Source organism: Gorilla gorilla, chromosome 6 (assembly GCF_029281585.2).
Source record: "Gorilla gorilla gorilla isolate KB3781 chromosome 6, NHGRI_mGorGor1-v2.1_pri, whole genome shotgun sequence".
Lineage (NCBI taxonomy): Eukaryota > Metazoa > Chordata > Mammalia > Primates > Hominidae > Gorilla > Gorilla gorilla.
Genome location: NC_073230.2, coordinates 112,009,233 through 112,035,518, shown reverse-complemented (window position 1 = coordinate 112,035,518; position 26,286 = coordinate 112,009,233). Strand labels below are relative to the sequence as shown.

General features: G+C 39.6%; 1 protein-coding gene across 3 annotated transcripts in view; it reads left to right on the top strand.

The window, feature by feature from the left end:
• NAPEPLD (N-acyl phosphatidylethanolamine phospholipase D) overlaps positions 1-26,282 on the top strand; it is a 49,964-nt gene extending 23,682 nt beyond the window's left edge. Inside the window, exons 3-6 of one of the 3 annotated variants that reach the window (XM_055392530.2) lie at positions 5,828-6,474; positions 10,872-10,986; positions 22,501-22,631; positions 22,933-26,282. In XM_055392530.2, the coding sequence (XP_055248505.1) occupies positions 5,828-6,474; positions 10,872-10,986; positions 22,501-22,626 (888 nt within the window). In that variant the 3' untranslated portion in view covers positions 22,627-22,631; positions 22,933-26,282. The other 2 variants (XM_019030763.4, XM_055392531.2) reach the window with 2 other exon arrangements.
• Positions 26,283-26,286: the final 4 nt, after the last annotated feature.

Genomic DNA, 26,286 nt, shown 5'->3' with positions numbered 1-26,286 from the left:
CAGCCTGATGGAGTTTCATGGCAGAGAAGATTAATTAAACAATGTCTTTCAATTTTAATAAATTTCAGCAATTTGAAAAAAATTTGCATTCTGAAAAATTTCCTCAAGAATTTGTTTCATTTTTATTTATTATTATTATTATTATTTTTTGAGACAGAGTCTCACTCTTTTTGCCCAGGCTGGAGTGCACTGGCGCCATCTTGGCTCACTGTAACCTCTGCCTCCCGGGTTCAAGTGATTCTCCTGCCTCAGCCTTGTGAGTAGCTGGGACCATGGGCGCCTGCCACCATGCCTGGCTAATTTTTTTTTGTATTTTTAGTAGAGACAGGGTTTCACCATGTTTGGCCAGGCTGGTCTTGAACTGCTGACCTCAGGTGATCCACCCGCCTCGGCTTCCCAAAGTGCTGGGATTACAGGCATGAGCCACTGTGCCTGGCCCTATTTGTTTCATTTTTAAACCTTGTGTCTCATAGAGTCGTAGGGATGACTGAAAATGTCACCATATACAATTTTTTTATAAAACTAGAAAATATGAATACTCTGATTGCAACCATTCATAAAATAGAACTACAAGTACAGATCATAATGTTAACAGTGGTTATAATATCTGCATGTTGATATAATGATGGCAACTATTTATATTTTTCTGCATTTTCCACATATTAAGAACATTTTCTCTTATAATCAAGGAGTTTAAAAATACTAAGCCATTTTGATAGATCTTATGCTCTTAATACACACGGCAAAAATGTCAAACATTGGCATCAATAATTAATTGAATTGGAGTTATTTTGGTAACACATGTATCTTTATTCAGTGTTCACATATATCTTACAAATGTGAAAAAGAAAAATGTTATTTTTTAATTTAAAAAATCTGAGTTGCAGATTACAGTATAGGTAGTAAAGTTTTCTAAGATGGTGAAAATGTACCTTCAGTTGGAAGAAAAGTATTACTGTGTCTTTAAAAGTGATATTTTAAAAACATGGTTTAAATGGATTTGAGTCACATCTTTCTTTTTTGTCTCATTAATACACACAAACACATACTCTTAAAATAGTAAGTATGTTAAGAAGATATGAGTTTCATTGTTTAATTTTAATGTAAGTTAATATTTATGCCATCGAAGGAGCATGGCTTAGTGAAAGAGAGGTCTTTTGAGTCAGGAAGACCTAGATTTCACTCCTGATTGGGTACTTACCTCTTGCATGACTTTGGCAAGTTTCTTAGTGACCCCAGTCTGCCTTGGTCTGGTCATCTGTAAAATGGCAGTAATATTTGCTTCACAAATTTAGATGACACAGTATACCTAAAGCACCTTGCAAAGAGTAGCTATTGAATGAACGTTAGGATTTTTCCCTTTTCCCGAGAAAAGTAAAACATTAACTAGTGTACCGGTTAATTATGAGTCTTGGGATTTTCCGTTTTGCAGCTTTCAAAAAGGAAGACCAGCCAAGAAAGTCTTGATCTAGCCATGAAAATGCCACGTGAGTGATTAGTTTCCTCAAGTAAACAAGAGTCCATCCTCTCCCCACCCCTTTTTCTATATGCTTTTTCTTTCTTTCTTCCTTTTTTTTTTCTAAGACGGAGTTTTGCTCTTGTTGCCCAGGCTGGAGTGCAGTGGTGCGAGCTTGGCTCACTGCAACCTTCGCCTCCTGGGTTCAAGCGGTTCTCCTGCCTCAGCCTCCCGAGTAGCTGGGATTACAGGCATGCACTACCACACCTGGCTAGTTTTGTATTTTTAGTAGAGACAGGGTTTCTCCATGTTGGTCAGGCTGGTCTCAAACTCCTGACCTCAGGTGATCCACCCACCTTGGCCTCCCAAAGTGCTGGGATTACAGGCGTGAGCCGCTGTGCCTGGTCTATTATTATTTTTTAATTATTATTTATTATTATTTTTAAATAGAGACAGGATCTCACTATGTTGCCCTGCTGGTCTCAAACTACTGGCCTCAAGCAGTCTTCTAGCTTAGGCCTCCTGAAGTGTTGGGATTACAGGCATGTACCACAGCACCAGCCTTAAACTTTTAAAAATAGTTTTATTAACATGATATAGGCTTCACATATTTAAAATGCATAATTTAATGAGTTTTGACATATGTATATACCCATGAAAAGATCACCACAATCAAGATAATGAACATATATATTATCCCCAAAAGTTTCCTTGTGTCCTTTTGAAATTCATACCCCCTTATTCTCCCAACCTGGACCCCAGGCTGTTACTTTTTACGAAAACATGTTATTAAATGAGATTTAATGAGAGGAAGTATGGTTTACTACAGTGGGTCTGGCTGGGTGACCTTGCCTAAGTGCTGTAACTTCCCTAATTCATTGTATTCTTACCTGTAGAATGGAGCTGGTTTATAGGACCTACTTCCAGTGTTGTGGTCGTAGCCAGTAGCAGTTAGTACAGTGTCTAGCACATAATAAGCACTTCATAAATGGTAGCTGTTGTTAATAGTATTTTGTTTTGTGTTATGCTAAAGTACTTGATACATTAGGTAGTTCATCATCATTATGTGCCCAATATGATGCCAAGTACGAGTACTTAGTAGGTACTCAGTTTATATTCATTCCCTCTCCCTTTCCTCATTAATTCTGGATAAGTATACCTCTTGGCATATGTCATTGTTCACTAACCCTAACTACCAAATTTAAGAACTGATTGAAAGTTGACATTCATTCATTTACTCATCCATTCAACAAATTTTGTTGAGCACATGCTGTGTTTCGTTAATCAAACTGAGCAGTGAATGATTCCACCTTTCATAAGACATGGGACAAATTCTGTGTACACATAACCAGAATATCCAGAGGAGATGTGTGAATAGGGAGATATGGAAGTTGAGAGGCAGGAGTAAGTGCTTCTAGCTGTGGGACTCAAGAGATAGCCCGAAGGGATAAGGGGGAAGATAATTTAACCTGAGAAATGGGATGAGTACCGTGCAGGGTTCTTGAGCTCAGTCTAGGAGTGGGAAGCAGTCTCCATGTAGGTGGGGCACAGCACATGTGGAAGAGGAGCATGAAACAGCCCGAGAGAATTGGGGCAGTCCCTGGGCAGCTCACTGCTGGGCTGAGGAGGTGAGACAGACTTTGTCAGGCAGTAGAGAGCCAGTGGAGATTTTGCAGCACAGGAGACTTAAGTTATACCTTAAGTTGGCTGTTTTTGAGGTGGCTCTTGTGCATGGATTGAGTTGACAGGCAGATAGTTGAGCAATCTGGAGAGCTTTGAATGTCTGAATATTTCTTAGCATCTTAACTAGGGTAGTAGCTCCACAGAAATGCAAAAGATTGGTAACATTGGTGCCTGGTTGGTTGTCAGGGTTGGAACTTGCTTGCTTTTTCTTTTGGACTACTTGTAGAGTGCTTATTATGTCCCAGCCACTCGTAATTCTATCCTCACAGGAATGAAGCATAGGTACAATTATTACACCTGTTTTCCAGATGAGGAAACTAAAGGTTTAAGTGGCTAAGAGAAACCTTTTTGTCCTCCACCTGTGCTGCTCCTTCTCTTCCTGTCCAGGCCTTCTTCCCATTCAGACTCACTCTCTCATTGACCTCTCAGTTTCCCTTCACCAGCATCTCCCCATCTGCCCTCTTTTGTCTGTGTCTACCGGTGTATCCTTTGCTCAGGTCCTCATCTCTTCATATCTTGGCAACTGTTGTGACACTCTCCATGCCATCATTTGGACTCTAGAATTGTTTTATCTAAACATAATTGGGTCATGTCTGTGTGTATGTGTGTGTGCACATACGCGTGTGCACATGCACGCATGTGTACGTGTGTGTGTACACGTGTGAGGGCAAAAAGATACCTCCTCGGCCTGGCATGGTGGCTCACACCTGTAATCCTAGCACTTTGGGAAGCAGATCGCTTCAGCCCAGGAGTTCGACGCCAGCTTGGGCAACATGGTAAAACCCACCCTGTCTCTACAAAAAAAAAAAAAAAGATGCTTCCTCATTGTCTTAGAGTGAAGCATGACACTCAAGGCTCTTACTGTGTTCCCATCTTTATAGATTTAGTTTGTCCTCTGCCCTCAAACACCACATTCCTGTTTGGCTCTGTACCTTTGCTTGGGTGGTTTCTCTACTTGAAATGCCCTTCTTCCTTTTCTCTGCATCATGAGTTTCTCATCATTCTTCAGGAACTCACACAAGTCACTGTGTCTGTGATGCCTTTGGCATCTGGGCTCTTCATTCCTTCTTATCAGGCTATAACATGACCTGTATTTTAACTACTTATCCAGTACCACACCCTTTCAAAGTTGATTTAGTGGCAACTTACAAACATACATAAAGCAGTAAAAAAAGAATTGGATGAGGTGTAGAATTACTATACCTAGCCAGTCTAGGAGCAAAATGGACTATTAGACTAGAAAAATAAAATAAAGCCAAGAATAAAGTTAATATAGAAATATGTTCCATCATGTGCTGCACATTGCTGCAGGTGGCCTCAGCTTTTCCTCTGAACTTCCTAGTTAAAGAGAGAAGTAGCATGAAATCTTTAGAGTTTTCCCAGTGACAGAAATGACAAAGCCAGGTGCTCTGGAGAAGAATTTTTCCTGAAACAAGATGGGAGAGAAATGTTTCTGGGGTAAGTAGGAAGGTGGAGGTGGTACCAAGTCTGCAGCCTGAACACATACATGGCGAGTTTCATGAGGTGGCTTCCTATGAGAGACCTCCATGCAGCTATATAGCATGGTACCAGAGCACAATGCAGTAAAAGAGCTTTATAAAAGCCAGGACTGTGATGCTGCAACCTTACCACTTTTTGTTGGCCTAGCTTAATCCAAGTATAAAATGTAGAATAACCAAGGAATAATACTCTTCACGCTTTGTTATAGTTATTGTTTTATATCCATTTACGGCCCCCCTTATCTCAGTGATCAGCTTCTCACAGGAAGGGATCATATTCACGTTGGTTTGATTAATGGTAGAAAATCAGAAAGGTAAGGAATGAGGAAAACAATTTATGACTGTGATTTGTCCAGGAATCATCACAGCGCTCCATTTTGAATTATAGGTACTCAGAAAGTGAGATTCAGGCCAGGCACAGTGGCTCATGCCTATAATACCAGCACTTTGGGAGGGCAAGACAGGATGATTGCTTGAGCCCAGGAGTTCAAGACCAATCTGGGCAACATAATGAGACCCTGTCTCTACAAAAAATAAAAAATTAGCTGGATATGGTGGTGCTGTGTGCCTGTGATCCCAGCTGAGAGGTTGAGGTGGGATGATCACTTGATCCTGGGGGGTTGTGGCTATAGAGAGCTGTGATTATGCCACTGCACCCCAGCCTGGGTAACAGAGCGAGAGCCTGTCTCAGACAAAAAAAAAAAAGAAAAAGAAAAATATCAGATTCATGATTCATGTCTGAGAGCCAAGAGCTACAGATAAATGGTCATAAGCTTTCTTTACTATTTCCAGGGACTGACCTGCTTTTAAGGCAGTTTTTAGCAGCAAATACATCAGCTGAGTAGAATGGCAATAGAAAAATGACTGCATGTAGGCCAGTCTACTTCTGGCAGTACTGAAGAGAGCCTTTAAAAAATTAATACATTTAGCAGCACTCAAAGTTTTAAATTTAATTTTCTCTTTTGCATTTGGGAGGAAGAAGATTACCATATTATCATGATTATTAAGTCAGATTCAGAAAGAAGTATGCATTTTCAAGAAAAACGCAAAAGTGTAGCAAGTTTATTGAATGACTTTAGTTCTCTAAAAACAGCTCTTCTTGCCATTATTTAGGTCAAAATGTGGACTACGATGATATAATACTTTTTTTTCTAACTACTCTTTTGTCTTGCTTTCTTTATACACAAAGGAACTAGACAAAGAACTCCCAGTGCTTAAGCCATATTTTATCACTAACCCTGAAGAAGCTGGAGTGAGGGAAGCTGGCTTAAGAGTCACATGGCTGGGACATGCCACGGTAATGGTGGAAATGGATGAGCTCATATTTCTCACGGATCCCATCTTTAGCTCTCGTGCTTCACCATCGCAGTACATGGGTCCAAAGCGATTTCGTCGTTCCCCGTGCACAATAAGTGAACTCCCTCCAATAGATGCGGTCCTTATCAGTCACAACCACTATGACCATCTGGACTACAATTCTGTCATTGCTTTGAATGAGCGATTTGGTAATGAGTTGAGATGGTTTGTGCCTTTGGGTCTCCTTGACTGGATGCAAAAATGTGGCTGTGAGAATGTGATTGAGTTGGACTGGTGGGAGGAGAATTGTGTCCCCGGACATGATAAGGTCACCTTTGTCTTTACACCTTCCCAGCACTGGTGTAAAAGGACTCTAATGGATGACAACAAGGTGCTATGGGGCAGCTGGTCTGTCTTGGGGCCTTGGAATCGATTTTTTTTCGCAGGAGATACTGGTTATTGCCCTGCTTTTGAAGAGATAGGAAAAAGATTTGGACCTTTTGACCTTGCAGCTATTCCCATCGGAGCTTATGAACCAAGGTATGTAGACTTCAAAAGAAAACATTCCTGCTATGTGATAAATTAACTGAATTTAAAAGTAAAACAATTATGATTTTTGTGACACTGTAATTTATGATTTTAATGGTGGACTTTGTTATACATGATTGGGGGTTGGTAGGTCAGATTCAATTAGATTTTATTTTTAAATATTTTAAATTAAATATTTTTTAAATTGACAAGTAAAAATTGTGTATATGGTGTGCAACATGATGTTTTGATATATGTATGCATTGTGGAATAACTAAATCAAACTATTTTACATGTGCATTATCTCACATACTTATGTTTTTGTGGTGAGAATTAAAATATTTTAATTATAGTCGTATGAGTTAAAAAAATTACTCAAAATCAGGGATGATGTTACCATAAGAAAGGGATCAAGGTTTAAGGAATTACTATACCTAGCCAGAAGTTCACATACCATTCAACTAAACTGGTCAGCCAGTAATAAAACCTGCTCTTATTCTTTCACATGGAGAATACTTTCTTTATATAACCACCTTTTGCTCCATAACTTGAGTGCCCCAATCCCCTGTCCTACAGCTCTCCTACGTTTAGCAAAGAGAAAAAGCAAGGAATTGGCCTATAGCATTAGTCCCTGGTGAGGGTTTTATTTCAGTCAGCACTGAAGTTAATCTGGTCATGGTGGTGTTGTACTACTCACCACTCATCCTCCAACCTTGACATACTATTGACCTATTTCAGAGCAGCGAAAGGTCACACTCTCATTGGACACCTAGGAGACTCATCCACTGTCTTTGTTTTCCTTAATATTCTCTGTTTAGGGAAAAGAGAAGTGATTTCAAAGAATTAAGTTAGATTTCAGTCAACTCTGGTTTATATGTGCAAATAAAGAGAAAACAAAACACTAATAGTAACAAAGCAATGGATAATTTTAAAAATATTGTATTCTATAGTGCATGGACAGATACATACAACAACATTTTGTTTAGGTAATTCCATAAGCGGAAGAACAAGTATTTCTCTAATACATAGATGAATTGAATGAATCTAAACTTTTGTTTTCATCTGATTTTGTTATTTGCTAAATTTTTACATTCACTAAAACGATTTTGTCCCTATTTTTATTTACTAATGCTTATTTATCCCTTTTTGTTTTTTGCTAGTTTCCTTATTTGGAGAGGCTAGATATTTTTACCCTTTTTGGGTTCTTGATAATTATTAAAATGATTACAAATCAGTATTGGCGCTTGAATTTTACTTTTCTAATTAAATAGCTATAATTCTAATGAAACCTCTCAAAACCTGTCAACTTATATATTTTTAGAACTGTTACAAATCAATTATGTATTTGTAACATAAAATTGGTCTTTACTCGATGTATGTTCCTTTTTTGGTTGGTTGTTTGAGATGGAGTCTCACTCTGTTGCCCAGGTTGGAGTGCAGTGGCACGATCTCGGCTCACTGCAACCTCCGTCTCTGAGTTCAAGTGATTCTCCTGCCTCAACCTCCCAAGTAGCTGGGACTACAGGCGCCTGCCACCATGCCTGGCTAGTTTTTTTATGTGTGTTTTTAGTAGAGACCGGGTTTCACCATGTTGGCTAGACTGGTTTTGAACTCCTGACCTCAAGTGATCTGCCTGTCTCGGCCTCCCAACGTGGTAGGATTATAGGCGTGAGCCACCATGCCTGGCCTGATGTATGTTCTTAATAGATTAGAACATCTTTTATTTGTTATGAAAATAAGTTTTCATATGTAGTAATATATAAATTTGTCACATATATTTGTGATGATAAAATATGTACAACCAAATTTACTCACATAATCCCCCTTTCCTGCTTGCATTGCAGGCAAACAGGAAACAATTAAGATGGGAAAAAGACAAGGAGGCTATTATTTGCCCTAAGAGAGTTAAATTGTGGTAGCCTCTAATGTGTAGTCTGTTTCTTTGGTTACTATTAACGGCTTTAGAAATAAGATATTGAATAATGCTTGAGAGTGCTCTATAAATTTAAGATGTTTACACCGAAAACAACTTTCAATAATATGCTTGGAATGTTTCATTCTTACTTTAGGGAATCTCCTGTCACCAGGTATTCTATCCAAGTCAGTTAAGATTTTAAGTTTTTATTTTAATTGTTATATCACAGTAAAAAATTTAAATCTATTTCAGGTGGAAAGGAATATATCTATCCCTTTGATTTGCACTAGGATTTAAAAAAAATCAAGAGAGAAACACCAAAAACCATTTTCATCTTTCCCTGAATCCCAAGAGTCAGGAGATATGGCACAACAGTGCTGCTCTCATTTGCTGTTGAGGAGAACACAGTGGCTTTGTTTTCAGCCTTCTGTAGGACCCAGCAACTCCTAACAGTAAATATCTGTTGCAGATGGATAAACTTCTCCATGATGTCTTCTGTAAAGTGTGGAAGCTCCTGTGCTGAATCCATGTCTGTTGGTCTTCACTGTAGTGTTAGTTGTCACTGGCAGACTAGGATGTAAATAATGTGAATACAGTGTTGTTTTTCCTCCTTGAAACTGATGGCTTGGAAGGCGAAGGATTTGCTTGTAGACAGTACACTTTCTCCTTTATGTCAGGAATAATACGTCTTTCTTCTGAAAGTGTTGGTTTTGTTTACTGTTTTGGGAGAATTCTATGAAAGTAGATGATGTTCTCTATGCTTTCCTAAGCCTTGTCTTGTTTAATCCTCACAATACCCTCACATAATGGGGTAAAATTTATATTTCACAGACAAAGAAATAGCAGCTCAGAGAATTTGAACAGACTTTCCAAAGGCATTCTAAGAACTGCAAGAGCTGGGATTCACACCCAAGCCTTCCGCCTCCTGAGCCCTCGCTCTTCCCAAGGCATTAGGCACCCTTTCATTATTTCCTTAATCATTTACCCATTAGTCTGATCTTCTTGCCAAACCGAACACCTCATTGTTCAGTTTTATGATTAAATAAAATTTCTTGAATAGTAATTGGATATTTGGCTCCTGGTCTTTAAATTTTATGTACTAGTTTTTGTTTATTTTTGCTTTAGCAGGTTTTTACAAATTTGTATCAGCAGGACATACAAATTCTTTTGTAATTGGAACTTTGGTTTTTATTTCTTTACCAATTATTCAGTTTCTTTGATTCATATCCAGGACTGTAAAATATCTACTTTTAAAAGTAACAGTGAGGCAGGACTTATTTCCCAGTCTCAGTTGATAAAGTGAAAAAACTGGCAGCTGGGCGCGGTGGCTCACGCCTGTGATCCCAGCACTTTGGGATGTGGAGGCAGGCAGATCACAAGGTCAGGAGATCAGTACCATCCTGGCTAACACGGTGAAACCCTGGTTCTACTAAAAATACAAAAAATTAGCTGGGAGAGGCGGTACGTGCCTATAGTCCCAGCTACTCGGGAGGTTGAAGCAGAAGAATCACTTGAACCCAGGAGGTGGAGGTTGCAGTGAGCTGGGATCGCGACACTGCACTCTAGCCTGGGCGACAGAGCGAGACTCAATCTCAGAAAAAAAAAAAAAAAGAAAAAAAGAAAAAACTGGCAAAAACCAGCAGATGGTGACAAAAGTGATCCCTAGCTGCCCTCATTGCTCATTAGCCTAAGACTCTCCCACCATCACCATGACAGTTTACAAATGGCCATGGCAACAACCTAGAAGTTACTGCCCCTTTCCATGGCAATGACCAAGAAGTTACCACCCCATTCCTAGAAAGTTCTAAATAATCTGCCCTTTAATTTGCATTAACCCATTCCCTAATTTACATATAATTAAAAGTGGGTATAAGTGAGTGTAAATACAATTACCAACCCCTCATATGTTGCCAACTCTGAGTGCACTTACTGCCTATAACTTAGCACTGCTTCTCAAGGAGCAGTATCGTTTAATAAAAATTGCTGGCCAGCACCACTGGCTTGCCGTTGAATTATAATTATTTCGTTTGTGAGGCCAAAAACCCTCCTGGGCTAAGCCTCAATTTTGGGCTCGCCTCCCCTGCATCATCAGTAAGTTGTATCTTCAGATAGATCCAGTAAAATCAAAATATACATGAAACAAAAATCTCACTATTCAGAGGGGAGTTTGCTTGAGACTTCTTTTATAGCAATTTGTACAAAAAAGACTTTTGCTTATTTTTCAGCAGTAAGTGTACTAAAGGGAGATGGTTTTGCCTCCTGTGACTGATTCCTGTGCAGAATTTGTTTTGTTTTTACAATCTAGCCTTGACCTGGCCTTCAGACTTGGTTTCTAGCTCATCCTCCCCAAAACTGCATGTTTTATCCCAGTGGTTCTTAATTCTCAACATCCATAGTCCTGTGCAGAATCTTAAAGTTTGGTTAAGTGAAACAGATTTTAGAATTTAGTGTATATCTCAAAGGTCAGAATTAAGAAATTGCCATGTTTCATCAGGTGGTTTATGAAATACCAGCATGTAGACCCAGAAGAAGCTGTAAGGATTCACATTGATGTCCAAACAAAGAAATCTATGGCAATTCACTGGGGAACTTTTGCCTTAGCAAATGAGGTAAGTTTGATTGCGATAAAAATAACTTTGTGTGTTTGACCAATGATAGGATTCAGGCATCACTGTTCCTTAGTTTTCAGACCCAAGACTCTGGAATCAGATACTGCACAGTCATCACAGTCACTGCATGAATTAGGGTGGTAAATCATACTAATTAGTAGAACAATACACACATATACAGTCAGAAAAAAAAAAACAACACAACCTCATTGTGTTTTCTTTTGGCTTGTTTCTGAAGTTAGTAAAGCTTGTATTTGTATAACCAAAAATCTGTATGTGGCCTGGAGACTAGAAAAGCAAGCCATCATGTCTCACCCCTCAAGCAGGCTCTCATGCTAGCAGAAGACAGAAGTCATGTATGTGATACAGATGTTAGAAGGGGAAAGTGCTGTAATGTGGAACAGATGAGATGGTCTCAGAATCAGGATGTTTGTTGATGGCAGGGATCAGAGAGGGCGTGATGGAATAAGTGACATTTGAACTTGGCTCTGAGAGGGCAGGGAGGAAGGCATTTTCAGAGGAGGAAAGGGCAGAGCATAGGCTCGGAGGCAGCTAGTGTGGGGAATACTTGAATCAGTTCAGCAGGAGAGTGGAGGGCAATAGGGAGAAGTAAGGCTAGTGTGGAACTTTCTAGAAATATATTCAGTAAACATTGACTCAGTGTCTGCTGTGTGCCAGGCATAGGGATAAATGTGATTTTATTCCTAGATTAAAACAGAAGAGATAATTTTTCCTTAAGGCAGATGGACCCTAGAACTCTGCCACTAGCCTGGGTTGTGGGATCAAGCAGAGGATAGTATAAAGCTTTCTCTCCTTTCCTGGATCCAAGGTCTTCTCTAAACAAAACTTAGAAATGTATGGTTAGGCCCAGTGCGGTGGCTCACACCTGTAATCCCAGCACTTTGGGAGGCTGAGGCAGGTGGATCACTTGAGGTCAGGAGTTCGAGACCAGCCTGGCCAACATGGTGAAACCCCGTCTCTACTGAAAATACAAAATAGCCAGGCGTGGTGGTGCGTGCCTGTAATCCCAGCTACTCGGGAGGCTGAGGCAGGAGAATCGCCTGAAACCAGGAAGTAGAGGTTGCAGTAAGTCGAGATTGTGCCACTATACTCCAGCCTGGGCAAAAGAGTGAGATTTGGCTGGGCACCTGTGGCTCACACCTGTAATCCCAGCACTTTGGGAGTCTGAGGTGGGTGGATCACCTGAGGTCAGGAGTTCGAGACCAGCCTGGCCAACATGATGAAAACCCATCTCTAATAAAATTAGCCGGGCGTGGTGGCAGGCGCCTATAATTCCAGCTACTCGGGAGCCTGAGGCAGGAGAATAACTTGAACCTGGGAGACAGAGGTTGCAGTGAGCCGAGATTACAGCACTTCCAGCCTGGGTGAAGGAGCGAAACTCTGTCTTGAAAAAAAAAAAAAAAAAAAGTGAGACTGTCTTAAAAAAAAAAGTGAGACTCTGTCTTTAAAAAAAAAAAAAGTGTGGTTAGGACTTGGCTTCTTTACTTTCTGTGGCATCTTCCACATCCCAGAGCCTCTCTGCAGGAACTCAGTGTTTTCTTGCGGTTTTAGTTACTCCTCTGTCTCACTTATGGCCTGCGCTCTCCCAAAGACGCAGTGTGTTCCAAAATTACCTAATACACTGCCTGCCCATTCCCCCACTCCCTAATCAAAATTCCCGTGCCATGAGGCAGCAACCCTGAGCCACAATGCAGCAATTCTTGGCCACTGTTGGGAGAAGGAATAGAATAATGACTAACCATAGGGTTGTGGGGAGGATAAATGAGAATGTAAATGTGGGTGTGTGGGTGCGTATTTGGAGAAGGGAGAAGTTTAAGACTGGTTTTCAGTGCCATACCACTATATTTAGTGACAATTTCTTATTCCATCTATATATGTGTGTGTCTATGCACATATTCCATATGTATATTCCATATATATGTGACTTAGATGAAGTAATGGTATTTTATTAAACCTATGCAAAGAAAGGAATCAAGGTTGACTCCTAGATTTTTAGCTTCAATAGCTGGTTAGACAGTTGTGCTCTTTACTGAGATGGGGAAGATGAGAGAGGCTTAAAAAAACCTGTCTTCGAGAATTATTGTGTTATTCAGCCTTCAAGAATTATTCCTGTTATAAACCTAACCTCCATCTTTATTTCTTAATGAGAATGTTAATAAAAACTCATTTAACTTTCAGCATTTTGGAATTTGTTCATGTTTTGATGTTGAATAAACCTCATAACTATGAGTTAGTTGAATTATAAAGCAGATATAATCTTCAGAGAGGATATGTTACCCATTTCTTCTTTTTTTTTTATTATACTTTAAGTTCTGGGATACATGTGCAGAACGTACAGGTTTGTTACATAGGTATACACATGCCATGGTGGTTTGCTGCACCCATCAACCCTTCATCTACATTAGGTATTTCTCCTAATGCTATCCCTCCCATAGCGCCCCACCCCCTGACAGGCCCCAATGTGTGATGTTCCCCTCTCTGTGTCCATGTGTTCTCATTGTTCAACTCCCACTTATGAGTGAGAACATGCGGTGTTTGGTTTTCTGTTCTTGTGTTAGTTTGCTGAGAATGATGGTTTCCAGCTTCATCCATGTCCCTGCAAAGGACATGAACTCATCCTTTTCTATGGCTGCATAGTATTCCATGGTGTATATGTGCCACATTTGCTTTATCCAGTCTATCATTGATGGGCATTTGGGTTGGTTCCAAGTCTTAGCTATTGTGAACAGTGCCTTAATAAACACACGTGTGCATGAGTCTTTATAGTAGAATGATTTATAATCCTCTGGGTATATACCCAGTGATGGGATTGCTGCGTCAAATGGTATTTCTGGTTCCAGATCCTTGAGGAATCGCCACAGTGTCTTCCACAGTGGTTGAACTAATTTACACTCCCACCAACAGTGTAAAAGCATTCCTGTTTCTCCACATTCACTCCAGCATCTGTTTCCTGACTTTTTAATGGTCACCATTCTAACTGGCATAAGATGGTATCTCAATATGGTTTTGATTTGCATTTCTCTAATGACCAGTGATGATGAGTTTTTTTTTTTCATATGCTTGTTGGCTGCATAAATGTCTTCTTTTGAGAAGTGTCTGTTCATATCCTTTGCCCACTTTTTGATGGGGTTGTTTTTTTCTTGTAAATTAGTTTAAGTTCTTTGTAGATTTTTGTTATTAGCCCTTTGTCAGATGGATAGATTGCAAAAATTTTCTCCCATTCTGTAGGCTGCCTGTTCATTCTGCTGATAGTTTTTTTTGCTGTGCAGAAGCTCTTTAGTTTAATTAGATCCCATTTTCTACTTGGCTTTTGTTGCCATTGCTTTTGGTATTTTAGTCATGAAGTCTTTGCCCATGCCCATGTCCTGAATGGTATTGCCTGGGTTTTCTTCTAGGGTTTTTATGGTTTTAGGTCTTATGTTTAAGTCTTTAATCCATCTTGAGTTAATTTTTGTATAAGGTGTAAGGAAGGGATCCAGTTGCAGCTTTCTGCTTATGGCTAGCCAGTTTTCTGAACACCATTTATTAAATAGGGAATCCTTTCCCCATTGCTTGTATTTGTCAGGTTTGTCAAAGATCAGATGGTTGTAGATGTGTGGTGTTACTTCTGAGGCCTCTGTTCTGTTCCATTGGTCTATATATCTGTTTTGGTACCAGTACCATGCTGTTTTGATTACTGTAACCTTGTAGTATAGCTTGAAGTCAGGTAGCATGATGCCTCCAGCTTTGTTCTTTTTGCTTAGGATTGTCTTGGCTATGTGGGCTCTTTTTTTGTTCCATATGAAATTTAAAGTAGTTTTTTCCAGTTCTGTGAAGAAAGTCAATGGTAGCTTGATGGGGGTAGCATTGACTCTATAAATTACTTTGGGCAGTATGAGCATTTTCACAATATTGATTCTTCCTATCCATGAGCATGGAATGTTTTTCCATTTGTTTGTGTCCTCTCTTATTTCCTTGAGCAGTGGTTTGTAGTTTTTCCTGAAGAGGTCCTTCACATCCCTTGTAAGTTGTATTCCTAGGTATTTTATTCTCTTTGTAGCAATTGAGAATGGGAGTTCACTCATGATTTGACTCTGCCTGTTATTGGTCTTCTGCTCGCTTTTGAGTTTGCTTGTGATTTTTAATTCTGTATAGGAATGCTTGTGATACATTGATTTTTGTATCCTGAGACTTTGCTGAAGTTGCTTATCAGCTTAAGGAGATTTTGGGTTGAGATGATGGGTTTTTCTAAATATACAATCATGTCATCTGCAAACAGAGACAATTTGACTTCCTCTTTTCCTAATTGAATACCCTTTATTTCTTTCTCTTGCCTGATTGCCCTGGCCAGAACTTCGAATACTATGTTGAATAGGAGTGGTGAGAGAGGGCATCCTTGTCTTGTGCTGGTTTTCAAAGGGAGTGCTTCCAGTTTTTGCCCATTTAGTAGGATATTGGCTGTGGGTTTGTCATAAATAGCTCTTATTATTTTGAGATATGTTCCATTAATACCTAGTTTATTGAATAACTTGAAGGGTTGTTGAATTTTGTCGAAGGCCTTTTCTGCTTCTATTGAGACAATCATGCGGTTTTTGTCATTGGTTTTATGTGATGGATTACATTTATTGAGTTGCGTATGTTGAACCAGCCTTGCATCCCAGGTATGAAGCTGACTTGATCATGGTGAATAAGCTTTTTGATGTGCTGCTGGGTTCGGTTTGCCATTATTGAGGATTTTCGCATCGATGTTCATCAGGGATATTGGCCTGAAATTTTCTCTTTTTTGTTGTGTCTCTGCCAGGTTTTGGAATCTCTGCCAGGTTTTGGTATCAGGATGTGGTATCAGGATGATGGTGGCCTCATAAAATGAGTTAGGGAGGATTCCCTCTTTTTCCATTGTTTGGAATAGTTTTAGAAGGAATGGTACCAGCTCCTCTTTGTACCTCTGGTAGAATTTGGCTGTGAATCCGTCTGGTCCTGGACTTTTTTTGGTTGGTAGGCTATTAATTGCGACCTCAATTTCACAACTTGTTATTGGCCTATTCAGGAATTTGACTTCTTCCTGGTTTAGTCTTAGGATGGTGTATGTGTCCAGGAATTTATCCATTTCTTCTAGATTTTCCACTTTATTTGCGTAGAGGTGTTGATAGTATTCTTTGATGGTAGTTTGTATTTCTGTGGGATCAGTGGTGATATCTCCTTTATCATTTTTTATTGCGTTGATTTGATTCTTCTCTCTTTTGTTCTTTATTAGTCTGGCTAATGAATCCAGCTCCTGGATTCATTGATTTTTGAAGGATTTTTCGTGTCTCTGTCTCCTTCAGTTCTGCTCTGATCTTAGTTATTTCTTGTCTTCTGCTCGCTTTTGAGTTTGTTTGCTCTTGCTTCTCTAGTTTAGTTGTGATGTTAGGGTGTTGATTTTAGATCTTTCCTGCTTTCTGTTGTGGGCATTTAATGCTATAAATTTCTTCTACACACTGCTTTAAATGTGTCCCAGAGATTCTGGTACATTGTGTCTTTGTCCTCATTGGTTTCAAAGAACATCTTTATTTCTGCCTTAATTTTGTTATTTACTCATAGTCATTCAGGAGCAGGTTGTTCAGAAGCAGGTTTTTCAGTTTCCATGCAGTTGTGTGGTTTTGAGTGAGTTTCTTAATCCTGAGTTCTAATTTGATTGCATGTGGTCTGAGAGACTGTTATGATTTCCTTTCTTTTGCATTTGTTGAGGAGTGTTTTACTTCCAATTATGTGGTCAGTTTTAGAATAAGTGCGATGTGTTTCTGAGAAGAATGTATATTCTGTTGATTTGGGGGTGGAGAGTTCTGTAGATGTCTGTTAGGTCTGCTTGGTCCAGAGCTGAGTTCAGTTCCTTGATATCCTTGTTAATTTTCTGTCTCGTTGATCTAATATTGACAATGCGGTGTTAAAGTCTTCCACTATTATTGTGTGGGAGTCTAAGTCTCTTTGTAGGTCTCTAAGAACTTGCTTTATGAATCTGGTTGCTCCTGTATTGGGTGCATATATATTTAGGATAGTTAGCTCTTGTTGCATTGATTCCTTTACCATTATGTAATGCCCTTCTTTGTCTCTTTTTGATCCTTGTTGGTTTAAAATCTGTTTTATCAGACTAGGATTACAACCCCTGCTTTTTTTTTGCTTTCCATTTGCTTGGTAAGTATTCCTCCATCCCTTTATTTTGAGCCTATGTGTGTCTTTGCACATGAGATGGGTCTTCTGAATACAGCACACCGATGGGTCTTGACTCTTTATCCAGTTTACCAGTCTGTGTCTTTTAATTGGGGCATTAACCCATTTACATTTAAGGTTAATATTGTTATGTGTGAATATGATCCTGTCATTATGATGTTAGCTGGTTATTTTGCTTGTTAGTTAATGCAGTTTATTCATAGTGTTGATGGTCTTTGCAATTTGGTATGTTTTTGCAGTGGCTTATACTGGTTGTTCCTTTCCATGTTTAGTGCTTCCTTCAGGAGCTCTTGTAAGGCAGGCCTGGTGGTGACAAAAATCTCTCAGCATTTGCTTGTCTGTAAAGGATTTTATTTCACCTTCGCTTTGAAGCTTAGTTTGGCTGCATATGAAATTCTGGGTTGAAAATTCTTTTAGGAATGTTGAGCTGGGCATGGTGGCTCACGCCTGTAATCCCAGCACTTTGGGAGGCTGAGGCAGGCAGATCATGAGGTCAGTAGTTCGAGACCAGCCTGACCAACATGGTGAAACCCCATCTCTACTAAAAATGCAAAAATTAACTGGGTGTTGTGGCACACGCCTGTGATCCCAACTACTCAGGAGGCTGAGGCTGGAGAACTTCCTGAACCTGGGAGGTGGAGGTTGCAGTGAGCCGAGATTGCACCACTGCACTCCAACCTGGGTGACAGAGCAAGACTCCATCTCAAAAAAAAAAAAAAAAAAAGAATGTTGAATATTGGCTCCTACTCTCTTCTGGGCTTGTAGGGTTTCTGCTGACAGATCTGGTGTTAGTCTGATGGGCTTCCCTTTATGGGTAACCTAGTCTGATGGGCTTCCCTTTATGGGTAACCTGAAGTTTCTCTCTGGTTGCCCTTTACATTTTTTCCTTCATTTCACCCTTGATGAATCTGACGATTATGTGTCTTGAGGTTGCTCTTCTTGAGGAGTATCTTTGTGGTGTTCTCTGTATTTCCTGAATTTGAATGTTGGCCTGTCTTGCTAGGTTGGGGAAGTTCTCCTGGATAATATTCTGAAGAGTGTTTTCCAACTTGGTTTCATTCTCCCCATCACTTTCAGGTACACCAATCATGTGTAGATTTGGTCTTTTCACATAGTCCCATATTTCTTGGAGTCTTTGTTCATTTCTTGTCACTCTTTTTTCTCTAATCTTGTCTTCTCGCTTTAATTCATTGAGTTGATCTTCAATCTCTGATATCCTTTCTTCTGCTTGATCGATTCGGCTATTGATACTGTGTATGCTTAATGAAGTTCTCTTACTGTGTTTTTCAGCTCCATCAGGTCATTTATGTTCTTCTCTAAACTGTTTTTTCTAGTTAGCAATTTGTCTAACCTTTTTTCAAGGTTCTTAGCTTCCTTGCATTGGGTTAGAATATGCTCCTTTAGCTTGGAGGGGTTTGTTATTACCCACCTTCTAAAGCCTGCTTCTGTCAATTCATCAAACTCATTCTGTGTCCAGTTTTCTTCCCTTGCTGGTGAGGAGTTGTGATCCTTTGGAGGAGAGGAGGTGTTATGGTTTTTGGAGTTTTCAGCCTTTTTGTGCTGGTTTCTCCCCATCTTTGTGGATTTATCTACCTTTGGTCTTTGATGTTGGTGACCTTCAGATGGGCTCTATGAGTGGACGTCCTTTTTGTTGATGCTGATACTATTCCTTTCTGTTAGTTTTCCTTCTTACAGGCCCCTCTGCTGCAGGTCTGCTGGAGTTTGCTGGAGGTCCACTCCAGACCCTGTTTGCCTGGGTATCAACATCGGAGGCTGCAGAACAGCAAAGATTACTTCCTGTTTCTTCCTCTGCAAGCTTTGTCCCAGAAGGGCACCCGTCAGATGCCAGCCAGAGGTCTCCTGTATGAGATGTCTGTCGGCCCCTACTGGGAGGTGTCTCCCAGCCAGGATACACAGGGGTCAGGGACCCACTTGAGGAGGCAGTCTGTCCCTTATCAGAGCTTGAACGCTGTGCTGGGAGAACCAGTGCTCTTTTCAGAGCTGTCAGGCAGGGACGTTTAAGTCTGCTGAAACTGCGCCCACAGCACCCCTTCCCCCAGTTGCTCTGTCCCAGGGAGATGGGAGTTTTATTTATAAGCCCCTGACTGGGGTGCTGCCTTTTTTTTTTGAGATGCCCTTCCCAGAGAGGAGAAGTCTAGAGAGGCAGTCTGGCTGCAGCGGCCTTGCTGAGCTGCAGTGGGCTCTGCTCACTTTGAACTTCCCAGTGGCTTTGTTTACACTTTGAGGGGAAAACTGCCTACTCAAGCTTCAGCAGTGGCAGACGCCCCTCCCCCTACCAAGCTCAAGCATCCCAGGTCAGGGTCAGACTGCTGTGCTGGCAGCGAAAATTTCAATCCTGTGGATCTTAGCTTGCTGGGCTTTGTGGGGGTGGGCCCCGCTGAGCCAGACCACTTGGCTCCATGGCTTCAGCCCCCTTTCCAGGGGAGTGAACGGTTTTGTTTTGCTGGCATTACAGGTGCCACTGGGGTATGGAAAAAAAAAGCTCCCGCAGCTAGTTTGGTGTCTGCCCAAATTGCCACCCAGTTTTGTGCTTGAAACCCAGGGCCCTGGTGGGGCAGGCACCGGAGGTAATCTCCTGGTCTGCCGGTTACGAACACCATTGGAAAAGTGCAGTATCTAGGCTGCAGTGCACTGTTTCTCCCGGTACAGTCTCTCATGGCTTCCCTTGGGTAGGGGAGAGAATTCCCCAACCCCTTGTGCTTCCTGGATGAGGCAATGCCCCACCCTGCTTTGGCTCACCCTCCGTGGGCTGCACCCACTGTCTAACCAGCCCTAATGAGATGGACCAGGTACCTCAGTTGGAAAAGCAGAAATCACCCACCTTCTGTGTAGATCTCACTGAGAGCTGCAGACCAGAGCTGTTCCTCTTCAGCTTTTTTTTTTTTTTTTTTTTTGAGACGGAGTCTCATTCTTTTGCTCAGGCTGGAGTGCAGTGGCACAATCTCGGCACACTGCAACCTCCGTCTCCTGGGTTCAAGCAATTCTCCTGCCTCAGCCTCCCAAGTAGCTGGGATTACAGGTGCCGGCCACTATGCCTGGCTAATTTTTGTATTTTTAGTAGAGACGGGGTTTTGCCATGTTGGCCAGGCTGGTCTCAAACTCCTGACCTCAGGTGATCCGCCCGCTTCAGCCTTAACTGGCGTGAGCCACTGCACCCAGCCAGTTACCCAAGACTTCTAAACACTTTAACACTCTTTGCATATATGCTGTTATAGTAGCTGCCTCGTGTAATATAAGCAGATTAAGGATGTCCTTAACTTGGCAATACTCTAAAATTGCATATATGGCAACATCTAATTTATCTAGGGAATGATGAGTGCATTTCCTACATATATTTAAGCACTAAAACTTAAATTACTAGTTTTGATGGAAACGAATTTCAAGCATTACATAATATGTACATTGCCTTTCAAGTGATCAGGGTCTTTACTTTGAATATATTCTATTGTTGTATATCATGAAACTGACCCCTTTAGGAATTTACGAGTTGTGTGTGGCTAGCTGCCTAGACCCTAATGGATCCAGAATGCTCGGAGTCTTCTGCTTTTCCCATTTACTCATATTGATCTCTGATCTGCTGTTTTGCTTTATATGTAGTTGTTTTGTCCCATGGTTATGGGGCATTTTTATCTCCCTTCTGGACTAAAGTGCTTGGACTGTGAGCTCTCAGTCACTCAGAAGCCTTTCAGACCTACCTCCAGGGTTATCTTCCAGATGGTTGAAACAGCGAAGAATTGGTCTGTGAAGAAACTCAGAAAGATACTGCTAAATCTAGGCAGATTAAAGACAGAGGGTCTACTGCCAACTCTAACATATCAGAATTCTCACTAAATGCACACATCGCCTTCCACACTAAAGTTATAGCTTAGCAAATAAGTTACTGACGTAGGGTGATTCTGTGAGTGTGTATTGTTAGCCCAGACTTGTACAGCATGGGAGAAAGAGAATTTAACAAAAGAAGTTATTTTTCAATGGGAAAAAAGCTCATCATTTTGAAATCTCTTAAAATAATTTAGGAAATTATTTCAGGGGAAATTTCTTTTCTTAGGGTATAAAGTTAAATTTTATTTGTAATATAATTAGTGATCTTTTTTCTTTATATATAAAATAGACTAAAAGTAAATTCCTGTTATCAACTATCCATTACTAAGGGGTTAGCTCTAGGAATACTGGATAACCAACATACAGTTAAAACCAAACTTACTCAGTAGTCAGTTGAAAGGTATCCTTTATCTTTAAACATAGCCATAAAACCTGGAACTGAGCAAGGGGGAAAAGGAAGACCTGTGTGTGGCCAACAACTGTTACCAAACCTGTGCATTTAAGGGCTCAGGAAACTTGCCTGGTTTTCCTTGCACATCATTGGCTGTCCCTTATTCTCTGTTGCCAGTCCCTCCTCTCCGCTTGCTCTGAACAGTGCGTGCCGTAGAAGTCAGTCCACAGACCTCTTCTCTTCTGTAGTTGGTTTCTCCCTTGGGAATCGCATCCAGTCTTATGGCTTCAAATACCACCTATCTGCTGTTCCTCTCTAGCTCAGATGTTTTTCTTCTATAATCCACATTTATATATCCAACTGTCTCCTTCACATCTCCACTTGGATATCCATTAGGTACCTAGAACTAAAGTCTGAAATTAAACTTTCTCATCTTCTCTCAAGCTTACTTTTCAAACATCTCAGTAAAGGGTGACTCCCATTTAGCAATTCCTCAGGGCAAAATCTTGACTCCTCTTTGCCACACAGAGCTCAACCTTCATATTCTCTGGGATCCTCTTTCATTCTGTAGACTGTGGTTTCTGTATGTGACTAGACTTTTTGAGGATAACAACCCTTCTTCAGCAAAACAATTTGCTCTACCATTTGGTTACACACACACACACACACACACACACACCACAATTTGATTTCTATATTTTTCAAAAATGTTAGTAACATGTAATTCTCTAATAACATCATCTTTGGCACTGATTCCATCTAGATTGGAATTTCATATGGTGAAACCGTGATTTCATGCAATCCAGTGATGTTCAAAGTAAGATGGCACCAAATTTCACATACATGGTGTTGGCATGATTTCTATCCAACCAAATACCTGTTGACTTAATTCATGACTCAAAACTGTATTAGAAAATGTGATAGAAGACCCATTTGCTAATGCTTCAATTAAAAGAAAGGGCCTTATTCTAACTAGGCATCTGTTGGTTATTTTAGTTTGAACTGTTATTTGGAAAATCTCCCAAATATATGTTTAATCTTTTTCTATTTTTCTTCTTTCTATCTTTGGCCAGCATTACTTAGAGCCTCCAGTGAAGCTGAATGAAGCTCTAGAGAGATACGGACTTAACGCTGAAGATTTTTTTGTCTTGAAGCATGGAGAATCAAGATACCTAAATAATGATGATGAAAACTTTTAATAAATGTGAGCACAGGCACTTTTAATGAAAAAGGCATCATTTAAGTTTAAAAACAAATGAAAAGACTTAGAAATTCATGAATATTGTGATTATTTTACATTTGGAAACAACTTCTGCAAGTTTATGTTTTATGTTTTGTGTAATAACTTGCTTCCTAGTATGATCAGCTCATGTACACTATGAGAGGGTTCAGGGGTGGGTCATTTAAATAATGAATTGGCTAATGTGGATTTTAAATTTCATATCATGATATAAGCACTGCAATGGAAATGCTGTTACTAAAACATTATATTTTTGTGGTACTAGAATTTCCTGAGGTGAAAAACTGATATTGAAGATTCATTTTTCTTTTTTCCATTCTTCAGGACCTTCGGCAAGGTGAGTCAAGGCTCTCTGCCTACCTAGATGTTTTTCAGAGGCCAACAAATACAAGTATCTTTCTTATATGCACATTATAATAAATGATGAAATTCAGTCCAACATTGCTTATTATAAATATAGCAATTCTTGCTCTATCAAATTAGCTTGTATGCCAAATATTAAATATGGTTTATTTAGGTAAGCATAAAAACATAGGGGCTATCATTTTTAAAGACTTGATTTTCTCTATTGTGGTAAAATATATAAATACATATTTGCCATTTTAAACATTTACCATTTTAACCATTTTTAAGTGTACAGTTCTTTCGCATTAATGCACCCATGACTACCATTCACTTAAATTTTTAAAAGCACAGTATATTCTTTTTTTCCTAGAGCCTTCAGATGAGAGGGAACAGTATATTCTATTGCACGTCTACAGTTCCCAAAAGACCTCTTACTTTGGGAGGCCAAGGTGGGTGGATCACTTGAACCCAGGAGTTTGACATGAACCTGGGCAACATGGTGACCTCCCGTCTCTCTCGGAAAAAAAAAAGAAAAAAGAAAAAGCCGGGTGAGGTGGTGTGTACCTGTAGTCACAGGTACTTGGGAGGCTGAGGTGGGAGGATCACTTGAGCCCAGGAGATAGAGGCTGCAGTGAGCTGTGATCGTACCACTGCACTCCAGCCTGGGCGACAAAATGAGACCCTGTCTCAAAGGAAAGCCCTCTCCTTAGCTGAGCAGAGGAAGGGAAGGAGTGTGGCTATGAGAATATGATTTATGCCATTTTCTGTTTTTAAATCTAGAAGATCTTCTAAGCACAAATATAGCTACAATGAAATATTTTACAGACAAAATGTTAATAGACCATATTCTTTGAATTAAATGTTTTTAATTTTCTCTACACATTTTTTTTTTCCTGGAGTCTCTTAGCTCTAAATATATCAATCAGATTTATAATTTTTTTTACCTGATTCAGATGTCTTACATTTTTATATTAAATGAACCTTAAGCATGATTCTTTTGGTAAGCCAGTATGAATGCCAGTGGTTGTTGGGGGGGGGGAGTCAGTTGACATAAGATTTAGTCCTAATAAGGACTCTGTATTCACTTGATTATTCTGACCCTTCCTAAGGGAGGGAGTTGGATTTACATACCACTGGAGGCCCATTCTGTATTCCTAATCCAGTCTCAGCACTTTATTCATACAAAATAATCAAAATAGGTTTGCTACACCAAATGCTACCCAGGCAGTGCTCTATAATTTATTTGCGCACGTGTATGTGTGGTGCCACGTTAGCCACTAAATCTGAACTTTTACCCTGCTTTCATCATGGATTTTTTTGTGTAACCTGAAACAAGTCACCAATGCTCACTGTGCCTGTTTCCTCATTTGCAACAAGAGGATAATTCCGACCTACCTCTGAAAAATGTGTAGAATAAATGAGTTTTTAAAGCACTTTAGAAAATATAAGGGAGAAAATGATTTCTTAAGATATCACTGCCTAATATAGACAGGTATATTTGAAAGCTAAATACAGGTTAATGCTTTTGATAATGTATTGTTCCTGTTGCAAATTTAAGCATTATACGTTAGGAGACTAAACACTGAAAACTTTCACTGATTTTTAAATTGGAGTAATAGCCTAAATAAGTGTAAATAATCTTTATCAAAATTTAGTGTTTATCTACAAAGATGCGAATCAGTCAAGGGGAAATGTGTATGCAATGTGTGTGTATATGATGTATGCGAACATATGTGATTTTGGGGTACTAAAGCACAAAAAAATCCCCCATAAAATAAACCTTCCTGAAAAGACTGATCATAAACTTTTTCACTCCAAGCAGATGTGAATCAAGATGTTAGGTTTATGGTGAGTTAGCTTTGAGGTGTGTTGCCCTAATACTAGCCAGCGTTGTTGTAGCCATATTCCCTGCTGCTGCACGCCGATTGAAAATCCATCTCTTACCTCTTCTCTGTGAAGCAAGCCAGGTATGTCTTGCTTAAGTATTTCTTCTCCATGAATGGCCTTAACATTATTTTGTATTCACGTGTACTGTTTAACTGAGGGTCTCGAAGCACTTTAAACTGTTGTGTTCTATTTCCACTCGTCTGGCCTGCCTCATTTTTCTAGGCCCTTTTGTAAGCTGTAATTTTTTATTACCACTCACGTTCTTTCTACACTGACACTATTCATTAAGAACATCAAGCTTCATCTCTGCTTACAGAATCTCACCTTATTGAGTGGGTTCCACTTTATTTTTCATTTGTTATCTACATTTTGAAGGGTTTATGTGCAAAGTGAAAACAAATTTTGAAAAATAAGACAAATCCATTCTCTTCTTCAATTCAGTCTAATATGCATTATAGTGTCTTTTAATCAGTCTTATCCTCTAAGTCAACTTCATTTTCCTCTTTGTGAATACCCATAGCAATATGTAAGATTTTATTGAAGTTTCCTGTGATAACTGAGGAACACTTTGCTATGCCTCACTGCCCAATAGGGTGGGTCATCAATTAGGAGAAATCCCAAATTATAAAAGCCAACATATGCTGTGACCTACATAGGAAAAGATGTATTTGTGCATCTTCTTTCTGGGTAGTTAAAAATTATTCCCTCTTTTCTCTAGCATTTTGACATTTCAGACTCAATGCTCTGATCTCTAGGGAGTGTGATTATTCAAACTAATGAGAGAGGACAAGAAGACACAGTTTTAGAATCTACTGCTGCTAAAGCACATTAAAAACAAATCCTGGTTTTTAATGTATGCATAGTTTCATATTTAATGAATATGCTTTCATTAAATAGGGAGGTAGATTTGAAAAAACTGTTATAAAGAAATGTGCCTTTTGGGGAATGAATACTTTTGTTCATGTCTAGCCCACTGGGAATTTTGTTTTCACCTTATACTGAGTCCTTTTTCTAATGTAAAAATATTTCTTCCAAGTTTGATTTCTGTATCAGGGTAACATTGAGAACACACATATTTCTGTTTGAGGACTTGTGACTTCCTATGGAAACAGTCTTGCATCTATGTATTTACAAATGAAATTTAAAGTATTCTTAAAGCTTTGCCTTAAATACTACTTGCATACTGATTTACTTAATGCTAAGCATGGCAGGGGTTATAAATTTAAATATTATAAGACCTGGCTGAATCCCAGATGTATCAATAAATTGTTATAGTAGCTTATGGAATAAAAATGCTATTAAAGATAACAAATTTTCATACATTGTATTTTTAGTCAAGTAAAATATGGATGAAAATTAATAAAGTACTGTCAAGGGAAAAAATATG